The sequence below is a fragment of the Thermobia domestica genome, chromosome 14 (assembly GCF_964235325.1).
Source record: "Thermobia domestica chromosome 14, izTheDome1.hap1.1, whole genome shotgun sequence".
Lineage (NCBI taxonomy): Eukaryota > Metazoa > Arthropoda > Insecta > Zygentoma > Lepismatidae > Thermobia > Thermobia domestica.
In genome coordinates this window covers 168,266,517-168,283,206 of record NC_137467.1, presented here as the reverse complement: position 1 = coordinate 168,283,206, position 16,690 = coordinate 168,266,517, and the positions used below count along the sequence as shown (strand labels likewise).

Here is a 16,690-nt window from a genome sequence, read left to right as displayed (position 1 = left end):
GCATACTCATTGGCTAAACAGGCAAACTGGCCAACTCATTTGTCTAAACACCCACTGGCGGACCAATTTTTTTTTCTGGAGGCACAAGCGGGTCTGGGCGGGGAGGGCACAAGCGCATGGTCCTCTTTGCAGTGTTTTGAAGATGAACTTTGTGCCTCCTTTACGGGTCTTTGGGGGCTTTCGGATCCAGGTCTGGAACCAGTTCCTAAGATTCGGTTCTGAAACCGGGTTTTCAGATCCAGATCTGGAACCGGTTCCTAAGATCCGATTCTGGAACTGGGTTTTCGGATTCAGGTCTGAAACCGGTCCCTAAGATCCGGTTCTGGAACCGTATTTTCGGATCCAGGTCTGGAACCGGTTCTGAAAATCGGATCTCCGAGAATCGGTTCCTCGAGGAACCGTATCTTTGTGGCCATCCCTAATCTCAATCCTTGGAAGATGTATGCTGCCGTCTAGCGGCGAGATGTGTAACTTCTACCGTCTTTGTTTCAATAGGAGAAAATGAGATATGGATAGCTATCGTTAAAATCACCTTTTATCCTGCAGATCTTGGTAGATTAACTCCATTAACGAACTCGGCCAAGATAATTGTTATAGTTATCTATTGCAAAGAAAAAAAGAATTTGAAAATATGTTTTCCTTGAAGAGTTATGGTGTGGAGTAACGGTCAAACGTAAGTCACCTTACCTGTTAGGATGCTAACGGATTAATTCAGTTAACGAACTCGGTCGAGATCATTTCTCTATCTACCTACTGCAACAAAAAAAAATATAATGTAAGAATACGCTTCCATTCAAGACTTATCGAGTAGATTAACGGACATACTTTATAATGTTAAATGTCCCACTTGTATGGTATTAATAAAGCAAACAATATTATTTTTCTACTCAAGGTTACAGTTATCAGACACACCTATTCCAAGTTCTTTACTATGAGTAAGAGATGACAAGACTAATTCATTATTTAAGTTGGCACCTGAGTTCGATTTCCGATCAAAAGCACGGTGGTTCAGTGGTAGAGTGTTTACCTCTGGTGCATTGGGCCCCTGGTTCGATCCCCGGCCAAGTAAATTTATGGTGGACAATATCGTGTTTGTGAGTTTTATTCGGATTACTCCCTTTTCTACCACATTCTCGTTGCACCGACTCTTCCATTAGCAGTTGCCTTAGTCATCCGTCTCCATTAACCTAAAGGACATAATCGTGGGACGTTAAATTGAAAAGATTTTCGATTCCTGGTGGTGAGCTCATGTGATTCACATCCAGTGTTAAGCCCCAGTCAAGGGCGCCGATTTCTCTGTAAATTTGGGAGGGGGGGCATTCAGATGCAGAAGGTATATATATCTGAGGATTTTAAGACAAGTTGCATCCAAATTATGCCAAATATTGTATAATCATAAATACAATAGGGGGCCCGGGCCCCCCAGGATCGGCGCCCTTGGATCTAGTTTCATATTTTACACACCTCCGGTACTAAAAGAGCTGTTAAAAATTCAAACTAACAACAACATTTATTGAATTGATTAACATACTACATAGGGTTGAAGACAATTTCTGCAGGCTTACTTACCTTTTATGCCACAAAAATTCACCGACACAACACTCACTAAAATAACGTAAATCCTATTACATGATAGCTGTTTTTTCATTGTTGCTTTCGTTCGTAATTCGCTTTCTATATATATTTTTTTTTATTCTTCTATATATTATTTCTTCTATTTAATCGTTTTCTTGATCACTTTCAACATGGCACAGAATTAACACACTTGAACTATGTAGCAAAGATTTCTTACCGGAAATTTCACCACAGTCTTTCCTCAACCTCTTATCAAAGTAATAATAAGGAACCTTGTTATATACAGATATCTCAGTGTTGTCTTTTTTCTTTTTTTTCTTTTATCTGCGATGTTTGCCAGAACTATCTTTTGATTGGCGTTAAACTGCAACCCACGTGCAGTGAGTCAGTCAGCTTACGTCTAGTTTATAATTTAAATATAGCATGCAAATGGGAAATATCTGGTTGAGGTTATTTTCCTATCATTATCGATCGTTGTCAAATCCACTGCTGCAAGGAGATCACTTCAATCTCCGTATTTACCAATGTTTTCTCTGTTACCTTACAGTGATTGTCAATTTAGCGACATCAATTTTTGGTCAAATTTTCTAACTCGCTTCTTTTTTCTGTCTCCGTCAAGGATTGTTTCCGACCTTCATCATAATTTCTTCTTACAATATATCCGGTGCACTACCACTTCCTTCCTTTTATTTTTACGATAAATATCTACATCTTACATCATGTTTCTGATTATATTTAAAAATTAGGTATGTTCCATTCTATGTTCCATTGTTTAAAATGAGAATTCTCGCGCCAAATGCTTTTCCAAGATTAAGTCTATGAATATTTCGTTTTTCGGTGATCATTTCTCAATGGTATGTCCGATCGGAACATGCGACTCCTTATGACATTGAGCGCTCTCTCTCGAATCAACATGTGAAATTTTGTTAACAACGGTTCAGGCATCTCGCAAGAGTATCTAGGCAAATGGAAGCTTAAGTCGAGTAAGGACGAGCTTCGCTTCTATAAATTGTGTTTGCAGAACAGAACGAGAAAAGCTTCGCCCTATTTATAATACTAAAAATTCTATTTCGCATTGTTTACAATGGGAATTCGCGCACCAAATGCGTTTTCCAATCTTAAGTTTAAAGGCATTCCGTTTTTCGATGATTATTCTTTAGTAGTAAGTCCGATCCGAACATGCAATGTCTTACGACATTCGGCCCACACTCTCGAATTACCATGTCATATTTGGCAAATAACGATTCAAGCATCTCAGAGATCCAGTTTTCGGTGATTATTCCTCGGAGTATCTTCGGTATGTTTTTACCCTTATTCCTCGAGGTATCTTTGGTATGTTTTTACCCTAAGAATGGTTCAAGCATCTCGGAGGAGTATCCGGATAGAGAATGCCTAAGTGAAGCAAAGACGAGTTTCGCTCCTGCTACTTCCTGTCCTTGAGGGTAATTCCTGTCCTAGTGTACATCTCGAAGTTTCGTTCGGTAGTTTACACACAAAAGGCGTCTCATTTTGTTAGTGTACATGTCTCCAATTTATTTATATATATATATATATATATATATATATATATATATATATATATATATATATATATATATATATATATATATATATATATATATATATATATATACAGGGTGCGGCACGTAAAACCGGCCCGTCGTAATGTCATGGTATATTGCGTTTCTGGCGACAATTAACTTATTTTCAGCTTCCTACCAAGAGAAAGCGTGTCAAGCCGGGGTCGAGACACGTATCCTGTAGGTGCACGTGTAAAGCAGCTGCAGTCGCAGCCAGTAAAACGTGTCCAAACCAGTTGAGAAGTAGGTCTCGCTGTGTGAAGTCGGGTGAGTGTGTGGTAATGCCGTATCCTATAACCGAGCGTGTTGCCATTGCCTCCTCGGTCACCAGACTTATTCACTTGTGACTTTTACTTGTGGGGACTGTTAAAGGGAAGAGTAGAGCCTATATGATACAAATCGACAAACAATTGAAGAACTCAAGACCTCCATCCAGGATGTAATCAACTGACAAGTGTATGAATCTCTTCACATATGCTCAGAAGTGTGCTGAAGTGGGCGGAGGACAATTTTAGCACCTGAAAACATTTCATTAAATTTTATGTGTTGAATTTGTTTAATCATTGATTATGTTCATCATTTGATGTCTTATAAAGGGACGGGCCGATTTTACATGCCGCACCCTGTATATATATATAGTTTTTTAAGTTATTTATGATAGAGTGCACTATCAACTGTTCCACAAACTATGGATTTTAATTCGGTAGTAGTTCGTGAACTGATGTTAAGGGCCTTTTAAAAATAAGAATTAAAAGAAATTTAGACTTACTCTTAGGAAGTTCCTCCTCGTGTCTTACATCATTGTGTTTAGAGTGAGATGATATACATGTCACGATTCATAAATTCGGGTAATTTCTCCAGTTCTACTAGAAATAATAGAAGTGTCTGATGAAGAAGAAGTGTTGGCGAAACTGTCACACGTATCTAGTTTTTTAATGTGAATCAGTGGCGTAGGGAAGGGCGGCCAGAGGGGCCGCCCCCCCCCCCCCCCGAAGAGGTCCGACAATGTACTTCGGTACTTTGACGTTCGTATTATTTTTATATATTTTTATGTTTATATATTTCTTTGTTTGCAATGTTTCTATATGTACCTATAACAGCACTTTGCCCCCCCCCAAACACACATCCTGGCTACGCTACTGATGTGAATATATTGTTTTGCTCAGCAAATAGTTTGTTTGTGTCTAATTATATACAAAGCAAAGCTTCTACTTATGGAAAATATTACTGTATTCCTGATATATATATATATATATATATATATATATATATATATATATATATATATATATATATATATATATACTATAATCAAAAGTATCCAGACACCTGTCTGAAAATGACTTACAAGTTCGTGGCGCCCTCTATCTGCACTGCTGGAATTCAATATGGTGTTGGCCCATCCTTAGCCTTGATGACAGCTTCAACTCTCGCAGGAATACTTTCAATCAGGTGCTGGAAGGTTTCTTGGGGAATGGTAGCCCATTCTTCACGGAGTGCTGAACTGTGGAGAGGTATCAATGTAGGTCGGTGAGGCCTGGCACGAAGTCGTCGTTCCAAAACATCGGTATTATATAGGATTCAAGCCAGGACTCTCTGCAGTACAGTCCATTACAGGGATGTTATGGTCATGTAACCACTCCGCCACAGGCCGTGCAGTATGAACAGGTGCTTGATCGTGTTCAAAGATGCAATCGCCATCCCCGAATTGCTCTTCAACAGTGGAAAGCAAGAAGGTGCTTAAAACATCAATGTAGGCCTGCGCTGTGAGAGTGCCACGCAAAACAACAAGGGGTGCAAGCCCCCTCCAAGAAAAACACGACCACACCATAACACCACCACCTCCGAATTTTGCTGTTGACACTACACACGCTGAAAGATGATGTTTACTTGACCTTGCCATCGGATCGCCACATTGTGTACCGTGATTCGTCACTCCACACAACGTTTTTTCATTGTTCAATCGTCCAATGTTTACGCTCCTTACACCAAGCGAGGCGTCGTTTGGCATTTGCCTCCTTGATGTGTGGTTTATGAGCAGCCGCTCGATCATGAAATCCAAGTTTTCTCACCTCACGCCTGTCATAGTACTTGGAGTGGATCCTGATGCAGTTTGGAATTCCTGTGTGATGGTCTGGATAGATGTCTGCCTTTACGATCACCTTCAACTGTCGGCGGTTTCTGTCAGTCAACAACGAGTTCTGTCCTGTTCCCTTTTGTACTGCACGTGTCCCTTCACGTTTCCACTACACTATCACATCAGACACCATGGACCTAGAGATGTTTAGGAGTGTGGAAATCTCGCGTACAGACGTCTGACACAAGTGACCACCAATCACCTGACCACGTTTGAAGTCCGTGAGTTCCGCGGAGCGCCCCATTCTGCTTTCTCATGATGTCTAATGACTACTGAGGTCGCTGATAATGAGTACCTGGCAGTAGGGGCAGCACAATGCACCTAATATGAAAAACGTATGTTTTCGGGGATGTCCGGATACTTTTGATCACATAGTGTATAGACCCTATATATATGGTTTCCCAAACAACACCGACAACGTTTCGGAGGTGATTCCTGATATCAAGATAAGACAAAAAGTATAGACCAACCTGGGTACACAAATGCTTCCTTTCGGAGTTATACGCTGCCGAAAACATCAAAAAATGAACTTTAAAGGTCCATAGCTCCAAAACTGTGGGATCTACCGTAGTCGGGTCAAGACTTCAATTAGGATATATATACGGTGTCCCAAAAGGTACATTCAACATCAGTGTCATGTAACGCGACTTATAATGAGCGATCCGATATCTTGGAAAATTGTTGTTCAACCACCAGCGGATATTCACACTGAAGAGCGAATCGCTAAGGGAACATTTTCCAGTAATTCGAGCAGTGTATCTTGGAGGAAGGTCAAGTGCTCAATTCATGTGTGGATTGTTCCTTGGCAATACCACACCATACACTGAATCTAAATTGTTGATGATGAGTGTCAACCGAACCATGGGTATGTGCATCTGCCTACGTGTGTGTGTGTTATGCACTGGCAATACCACTCCTTCCAAAAGTGGCTTCGTCATTGAACAGTACTGATGCCTGAAACAGCATGCTGGTAGTGGTCTCTTGAATGAACCACTGGCAGAATGCTTCACGTGGTTGGAAATCCGCTTCTGTCAGCCCTTGTACCCTTTGCTAGAGGTGTGGGTACAGGGCAAAATCATGTAACGGTCGCCACATAGTAACTAACATGTATTTCGCCTTTCGCGGTTAAGTTCTCTCGTACTCCTACTTGGCTCATTGTCCACAGCTTCTAACATGCGTTCATCCATAAAGATGTTCATACACGACGGGGTCGACAAGCATCCGCGTAAGTAGGTAGTTCGGTCGTCTTGGGAAGTAACGTAACGAAAAGAACGCATTACTTTTTAAGTAACGTTTCCAAGTAACGCGTTAAATTTTTTCCAAAGTAATTGTAACGGTAACTCGTTACAATTTTTTAAGTAACGTACCTAGTTTGCGTTACATTTCGAATCAGTAACTATAATATATGTATATTTTTTTTAAACAAATGTTTCCTGTAAGTGAATTTCTTAGAATGGAACAATGGAAAATGAAGTACGTATGTCAATGACCGACAGTCAGCCACCGGCACAAAAGAAACAGATAAGATCTTAGTGCCACTTGCTGATTTTGGAAGATGAGTACAGGTTCAGGGAAAGCACATGTACTGATTGCAAGCAACTGGAATATTTTGTCATAGAATTTGACAGCTCCAAATCAATACATTCAGTGAGTAAATTGCAACTACAATGGTAGAATGGTTTACTTTGGTTGGTTGTTCTTATAAAGATGGAGAACGAAAATATATTACTGTTCCAATATTTGAAAGAATACTTCCTCTCAAAAGCAGAGGATGATGGTGGACTGAATTTAAAAGTAAAGTATCTGAAGTACCCCAGTGGGAAACATATATTAACAGCAAGGGTGTCATAATTAACGATATACAGTATGATGGTTGGCGTCTGTTTGTTAGGAAAATGCTTCTGATAGAGACGTGCTGCTTCACGACCATTGCAATCCGCACGACTATACATGAATAGACTGAAATAATGATGTCGTCATTTCCTCTTCGTTACCAAGGTGATCTAAACAAATGCATGAAGCGATAGGAGTACTATGAAGTATACTGTTAATAAGAGCACAGAGTTGATAATAATTTTAGAATATTTTGAGACAAAGTAAAGTTGGCAGGAAAAAATACAGATTAAGAATATGTGTCCACAATTTAGAAATTTTAAAGTAACATATAACGAACATTTTTCTACAGGGGCGACATCTCTAGGTAATCTGATGAGATAGAAATTGCTTAATGCCAGCGCCGTTACCACGTAATGCACAATGAACAAAATCAACTACAGAAGTATACGCAATGTAAAAACCCTAAGGTACAGACTGATGAGCTGTCGGCACAATGAAAATAGAACAAATATACGATTTGTCTACAAGGAAAAATGATTGTATATTTTGGAAATAATGTTAATTATATTGGCGCATTTAGATATTTTACACTCACCCTTTAAAATATGAGTGCATACAGTGGCTACAAAATAAAGAAACATGCAATCAATCAATCAAAAAAGACACGAAGCTTGTAACCATATACATTCTAAGAATTTTCACTCTGGATCAATTTCTGATCGGTTAACATGCATCGGATCTTTCCTTATATTTTAACTTACATTAAAAATATATACTGACAGTACAACAAGAAAACATCCAATTATGAATGGTTCAGCATAGGTTTTAAAAACAATTTATGTAGACCTACACGTTTGAAATGTAATGTGTGATACTGATAGTAATAAATAAATATTTTCCAGAATTATTTAAATTTAATATCCGATAATAAATAAGCTAAGTATATTTTAACACTTAATGTAACCTCTAAATGTATAAAACACTAAATCTTTGATATCAGGGGAAACATTTCACTTTCAACGCTTGTCATATTTTAACATATTATTTACCTAATTGCTTGCTTTTTCTATGTTTTCGTAGTTTCATTTATTGGAATCTTTTTAAACATGTACAGGTTTTTCTTTTACTTAAATGTTTGCAATCCAGAAGTCAACACGTCACTGTTTTCACTCTGTACATAGGTTCTTATAGGGCCCATACACGGTCCACGGTTTGTGCAAACAAGGCTGTTTGTATACAAACAGTTTGACTGTGTGTGGCGCTGTATGAACTGTTTGCGCAAACATTTGTGCAAACATTTTCCACATCGAACTCGTTCGAAAATTGTTTACACAAACAAGATTATAAAAACAGGAATATGAAAACTGCGGCATATGAGAAGTTAGTGAATAAAATAAAGGAAATAGATCAAACGACGGATAGAGAGTCAGTGAGGAATAAAATCAATTCACTTCGTTCTGCATACCGAAGAGAATTAAAGAAGATAAATGCAAGTATAAGATCTGGAAGTGGAACAGATGACGTGTATGTTCCCTCGTGGTATTTTTCCCATATGGACTTTCTGAGGGACCAGGAAATGTAATACTCTGTATTTCGACCTTGGATGAAATAATTGATGTGGAAGAAACACTAATAAGTATAGTTTTATATTTTTGACCACACATGTTTTCATTTTACATAAGTAGTGGTAAATTTGTGCTATATGTTATGATAGATATTTTCATTTGTGACCTTGTTCTCAACAAAAAAAAAAAAAAAAAAAAAATGGACATAGGCTTCATTCTTCACACCGCACCATTTCAAACGTAACTATTGGTAACAACGGTCGTTGTGCTGCTAACTTCAATAGTTTCTGGATTTCGCGCCTTCGCGGCCGTCGGTGCGGCCGAAGGGGGTGGGATCAACACCGAAGCGCGGGAGTTCCAGCAATAGACTGGAATAGTGATGTCGTCATTTCCTTCCCGTTACCATGCTGATCGCCATGTTTTTTTCTATACAAACGCGTGAAGTTAATGAAGCTAAAGAGCTTATTTCTAAAAGCTCCACATCCCTAAGAAATAAGGTAGAAATCGAATAGTTAATGTAAGCACAATTATCATGTAATCCACCATACGAAGCAATTATGCGCAACATGAACTCCCTGACGTGTAGATAGACAAACTGTCGGCACAGAGAAAGCTGTGAAGATATATGATTTTTAGAAAAAGAAAAAAGTCATTTAGAATAATGTTAATTCTATTGGGACATTTAGGTACACTTCTAATGTCTACTGTTTATAATGAGAATGCGCAATATTATTTCTAAGTATACCTTACAAAAGAAAGAAAAGGCTAGCCTTTAGAAATATTCAATCCAGACCATCAGTGAGTATAGGTAACATCTTTTGTTACATTCTCTATCAACTTCTTATTTTTTAAAAAAAGAAAGGAGCATTTAGAAAACGTACAATAATTACACATCCAATTATGAATGGTTCAGTATATATTTTAAACAACTGTTAAAACAATAATCCTCTTCAAATTTCCAATAGTATATCAGACTCATATTATTGAATCAAAAATTTTTCCTGAATTATTTAAAGTAATATCTGATTATGAACAGGGTGAGTACACTTTAAGGTTTAATTTAACCTGAAAACAATAGAAATTCTCAAAATATACCATATCAGAGGGAACATTTCAGAAGACATGTGAACTCGCTGATTTCACTTTCAATCTTTGTCATGCACGTAACATTATTTAACATATTTCTTTTCTAATTAACTTTTCTGCCCTTTTTTGTCAATTTCAATCGTTAGAAATATTTAAAAAGAAATATATGTATTTGTTCCACTCTAATGTTTGCAGTTCCGAAACACTTCATCACTTTTTTCGTTTTGCACATACGTTCTTTATGTATTTAGACTATTTGTTTAGAAAATAAAATGGCGATCACCATGGCGACGAGAAGGATGTGACGTCACACTATTTCAGTCTATGACATGATTGATAATTCCACATACAGGGTTTTCTGTGCATGACATATTTCACGTAGCGACGCATTTTCGAGCGCCCAACGCCACCGACCATCCCTCCACTGAGTATAGCAGCACGCGGAGTATTTGTTGCATTCGTACAAAAGGTTTTGTTCTAGTTGATAAGATTAAAAAAGGGTGTGTCTAATTTACTGACCAACACATTTCTCTGGCCACCGGCAAAACTACAACAGCTATCGACACCAAACTCCACACAAATATCAACCTCCAGTACCCCGACATATTTACAAAAAATCATTAAAATATCGTGATATTTAATATATCTTTATCACGAAAAACTATTAAAAATATGATAAAAACTTGGCCACCACGGAAACTATAATGGCCACCGACACCAAACTCCACACAAATATCAACCTCCAGAACCCCGACATATTTACAAAAAATCATTAAAATATCATGATATTTAATATATCTTTATCACGAAAAACTATTAAAAATATGATAAAAACTTAGCCACCACGGAAACTATAACGGCCATCGACACCAAACTCCACACAAATATCAACCTCCAGTACCCCGACATATTTACAAAAAATCATTAAAATATCGTGATATTTAATATATCTTTATCACGAAAAACTATTAAAAATATGATAAAAACTTGGCCACCACGGAAACTATAATGGCCACCGACACCAAACTCCACACAAATATCAACCTCCAGTACCCCGACATGTTTACAAAAAATCATTAAAATATCGTGATATTTAATATATCTTTATCACGAAAAACTATTAAAAATATGATAAAAACTTGGCCACCACGGAAACTATAATAGCAACAGACACCAAAATCCACACAAATATCAACCTTCAGTACCCCGACATATTTACAAAAAATCATTAAAATATCGTGATATTTAATATATCTTTATCACGAAAAACTATTAAAAATATGATAAAAACTTGGCCACCACGGAAACTATAATGGCCACCGACACCAAACTCCACACAAATATCAACCTCCAGGACCCCGACATATTTACAAAAAATCATTAAAATATCATGATATTTAATATATCTTTATCACGAAAAACTATTAAAAATATGATAAAAACTTGGCCACCACGGAAACTATAATGGCCACCGACACCAAACTACACACAAATATCAACCTCCAACACCCCGACATATTTACAAAAAATCATTAAAATATCATGATATTTAATATATCTTTATCACGAAAAACTATTAAAAATATGATAAAAACTTGGCCACCACGGAAACTATAATGGCCACCGACACCAAACTCCACACAAATATCAACCTCCAGTACCCCGAAGATTTACAATAAATCATTAAAATATCATGATATTTAATATATCTTTATCACGAAAAACTATTAAAAATATGATAAAAACTTGGCCACCACGGAAACTATAATGGCCACCGACACCAAACTACACACAAATATCAACCTCCAACACCCCGACATATTTGCAAAAAATCATTAAAATATCATGATACTTAATATATCTTTATCACGAAAAACTATTAAAAATATGATAAAAACTTGGCCACCACGGAAACTATAATGGCCACCGACACCAAACTCCACACAAATATCAACCTCCAGTACCCCGAAGATTTACAAAAAATCATTAAAATATCATGATATTTAATATATCTTTATCACGAAAAACTATTAAAAATATGATAAAAACTTGGCCACCACGGAAACTATAATGGCCACCGCCACCAAACTCCATACAAATATCAACCTCCAAGACCCCGACATATTTACAAAAAATCATTAAAATATCATGATATTTAATATATCTTTATCACGAAAAACTATTAAAAATATGATAAAAACTTGGCCACCACGGAAACTATAATGGCCACCGACACCAAACAATGCAAAAATATCAACCTTCAGAACTTCGAAATATTTACAAAAAATGATTAAAATATCGTGATATTTAGTATATCTTTATCACGAAAAACTATTAAAAATATGATAAAAACTTGGCCACCACGGAAACTATAATGGCCACCGACACCAAACTCCACACAAATATCAACCTCCAGGACCCCGACATATTTACAAAAAATCATTAAAATATCATGATATTTAATATATCTTTATCACGAAAAACTATTAAAAATATGATAAAAACTTGGCCACCACGGAAACTATAATGGCCACCGACACCAAACTCCACACAAATATCAACCTCCAGTACCCCGATGATTTACAATAAATCATTAAAATATCATGATATTTAATATATCTTTATCACGAAAAACTATTAAAAATATGATAAAAACTTGGCCACCACGGAAACTATAATGGCCACCGACACCAAACTACACACAAATATCAACCTCCAACACCCCGACATATTTGCAAAAAAATCATTAAAATATCATGATATTTAATATATCTTTATCACGAAAAACTATTAAAAATATGATAAAAACTTGGCCACCACGGAAACTATAATGGCCACCGACACCAAACTCCACACAAATATCAACCTCCAGTACACCGAAGATTTACAAAAAATCATTAAAATATCATGATATTTAATATATCTTTATCACGAAAAACTATTAAAAATATGATAAAAACTTAGCCACCACGGAAACTATAACGGCCATCGACACCAAACTCCACACAAATATCAACCTCCAGGACCCCGACATATTTACAAAAAATCATTAAAATATCGTGATATTTAATATATCTTTATCACGAAAAACTATTAAAAATATGATAAAAACTTGGCCACCAGGGAAACTATAATGGCCACCGACACCAAACTCCACACAAATATCAACCTCCAGTACCCCGACATGTTTACAAAAAATCATTAAAATATCGTGATATTTAATATATCTTTATCACGAAAAACTATTAAAAATATGATAAAAACTTGGCCACCACGGAAACTATAATAGCAACAGACACCAAAATCCACACAAATATCAACCTTCAGTACCCCGACATATTTACAAAAAATCATTAAAATATCGTGATATTTAATATATCTTTATCACGAAAAACTATTAAAAATATGATAAAAACTTAGCGTCCACGGAAACTATAACGGCCATCGACACCAAACTCCACACAAATATCAACCTCCAGGACCCCGACATATTTACAAAAAATCATTAAAATATCGTGATATTTAATATATCTTTATCACGAAAAACTATTAAAAATATGATAAAAACTTGGCCACCACGGAAACTATAATGGCCACCGACACCAAACTCCACACAAATATCAACCTCCAGTACCCCGACATGTTTACAAAAAATCATTAAAATATCGTGATATTTAATATATCTTTATCACGAAAAACTATTAAAAATATGATAAAAACTTGGCCACCACGGAAACTATAATAGCAACAGACACCAAAATCCACACAAATATCAACCTTCAGTACCCCGACATATTTACAAAAAATCATTAAAATATCGTGATATTTAATATATCTTTATCACGAAAAACTATTAAAAATATGATAAAAACTTGGCCACCACGGAAACTATAATGGCCACCGACACCAAACTACACACAAATATCAACCTCCAAAACCCCGACATATTTCCAAAAAATCATTAAAATATCATGATATTTAATATATCTTTATCACGAAAAACTATTAAAAATATGATAAAAACTTGGCCACCACGGAAACTATAATGGCCACCGACACCAAACTCCACACAAATATCAACCTCCAGTACCCCGAAGATTTACAATAAATCATTAAAATATCATGATATTTAATATATCTTTATCACGAAAAACTATTAAAAATATGATAAAAACTTGGCCACCACGGAAACTATAATGGCCACCGACACCAAACTACACACAAATATCAACCTCCAACACCCCGACATATTTGCAAAAATCATTAAAATATCATGATATTTAATATATCTTTATCACGAAAAACTATTAAAAATATGATAAAAACTTGGCCACCACGGAAACTATAATGGCCACCGACACCAAACTCCACACAAATATCAACCTCCAGTACCCCGAAGATTTACAAAAAATCATTAAAATATCATGATATTTAATATATCTTTATCACGAAAAACTATTAAAAATATGATAAAAACTTGGCCACCACGGAAACTATAATGGCCACCGACACCAAACTCCACACAAATATCAACCTCCAGTACCCCGAAGATTTACAAAAAATCATTAAAATATCATGATATTTAATATATCTTTATCACGAAAAACTATTAAAAATATGATAAAAACTTGGCCACCACGGAAACTATAATGGCCACCGCCACCAAACTCCATACAAATATCAACCTCCAAGACCCTGACATATTTTCAAAAAATCATTAAAATATCATGATATTTAATATATCTTTATCACGAAAAACTATTAAAAATATGATAAAAACTTGGCCACCACGGAAACTATAATGGCCACCGACACCAAACTCCACACCAATATCAACCTCCAAGACCCCGACATATTTACAAAAAATCATTAAAATATCATGATATTTAATATATCTTTATCACGAAAAACTATTAAAAATATGATAAAAACTTGGCCACCACGGAAACTATAATGGCCACCGACACCAAACTCCACACAAATATCAACCTCCAGTACCCCGAAGATTTACAAAAAATCATTAAAATATCATGATATTTAATATATCTTTATCACGAAAAACTATTAAAAATATGATAAAAACAGCCACCACGGAAACTATAACGGCCATCGACACCAAACTCCACACAAATATCAACCTCCAGGACCCCGACATATTTACAAAAAATCATTAAAATATCGTGATATTTAATATATCTTTATCACGAAAAACTATTAAAAATATGATAAAAACTTGGCCACCAGGGAAACTATAATGGCCACCGACACCAAACTCCACACAAATATCAACCTCCAGTACCCCGACATGTTTACAAAAAATCATTAAAATATCGTGATATTTAATATATCTTTATCAAGAAAAACTATTAAAAATATGATAAAAACTTGGCCACCACGGAAACTATAATAGCAACAGACACCAAGATCCACACAAATATCAACCTTCAGTACCCCGACATATTTACAAAAAATCATTAAAATATCGTGATATTTAATATATCTTTATCACGAAAAACTATTAAAAATATGATAAAAACTTGGCCACCACGGAAACTATAATGGCCACCGACACCAAACTCCACACAAATATCAACCTCCAGGACCCCGACATATTTACAAAAAATCATTAAAATATCATGATATTTAATATATCTTTATCACGAAAAACTATTAAAAATATGATAAAAACTTGGCCACCACGGAAACTATAATGGCCACCGACACCAAACTACACACAAATATCAACCTCCAACACCCCGACATATTTCCAAAAAATCATTAAAATATCATGATATTTAATATATCTTTATCACGAAAAACTATTAAAAATATGATAAAAACTTGGCCACCACGGAAACTATAATGGCCACCGACACCAAACTCCACACAAATATCAACCTCCAGTACCCCGAAGATTTACAATAAATCATTAGAATATCATGATATTTAATATATCTTTATCACGAAAAACTATTAAAAATATGATAAAAACTTGGCCACCACGGAAACTATAATGGCCACCGACACCAAACTACACACAAATATCAACCTCCAACACCCCGACATATTTGCAAAAAATCATTAAAATATCATGATATTTAATATATCTTTATCACGAAAAACTATTAAAAATATGATAAAAACTTGGCCACCACGGAAACTATAATGGCCACCGACACCAAACTCCACACAAATATCAACCTCCAGTACCCCGAAGATTTACAAAAAATCATTAAAATATGATATTTAATATATCTTTATCACGAAAAACTATTAAAAATATGATAAAAACTTAGCCACCACGGAAACTATAACGGCCATCGACACCAAACTCCACACAAATATCAACCTCCAGGACCCCGACATATTTACAAAAAATCATTAAAATATCGTGATATTTAATATATCTTTATCACGAAAAACTATTAAAAATATGATAAAAACTTGGCCACCAGGGAAACTATAATGGCCACCGACACCAAACTCCACACAAATATCAACCTCCAGTACCCCGACATGTTTACAAAAAATCATTAAAATATCGTGATATTTAATATATCTTTATCACGAAAAACTATTAAAAATATGATAAAAACTTGGCCACCACGGAAACTATAATAGCAACAGACACCAAAATCCACACAAATATCAACCTTCAGTACCCCGACATATTTACAAAAAATCATTAAAATATCGTGATATTTAATATATCTTTATCACGAAAAACTATTAAAAATATGATAAAAACTTGGCCACCACGGAAACTATAATGGCCACCGACACCAAACTACACACAAATATCAACCTCCAAAACCCCGACATATTTCCAAAAAATCATTAAAATATCATGATATTTAATATATCTTTATCACGAAAAACTATTAAAAATATGATAAAAACTTGGCCACCAC

The 16,690-nt window shown here is 35.6% G+C and overlaps 1 protein-coding gene across 1 annotated transcript in view; it reads right to left on the bottom strand.

The window, feature by feature from the left end:
* The window catches only part of LOC145670458 (platelet-derived growth factor receptor alpha-like), a 184,311-nt gene extending 182,503 nt beyond the window's left edge, over positions 1-1,808 (bottom strand). Inside the window, exon 1 of the mRNA XM_081739165.1 lies at positions 1,570-1,808. Coding sequence (XP_081595291.1) covers positions 1,570-1,648 — 79 coding nt within the window. The 5' untranslated portion in view covers positions 1,649-1,808. The remainder of the gene's footprint in view (positions 1-1,569) is intronic.
* Between the last annotated feature and the right edge of the window lie 14,882 nt (positions 1,809-16,690).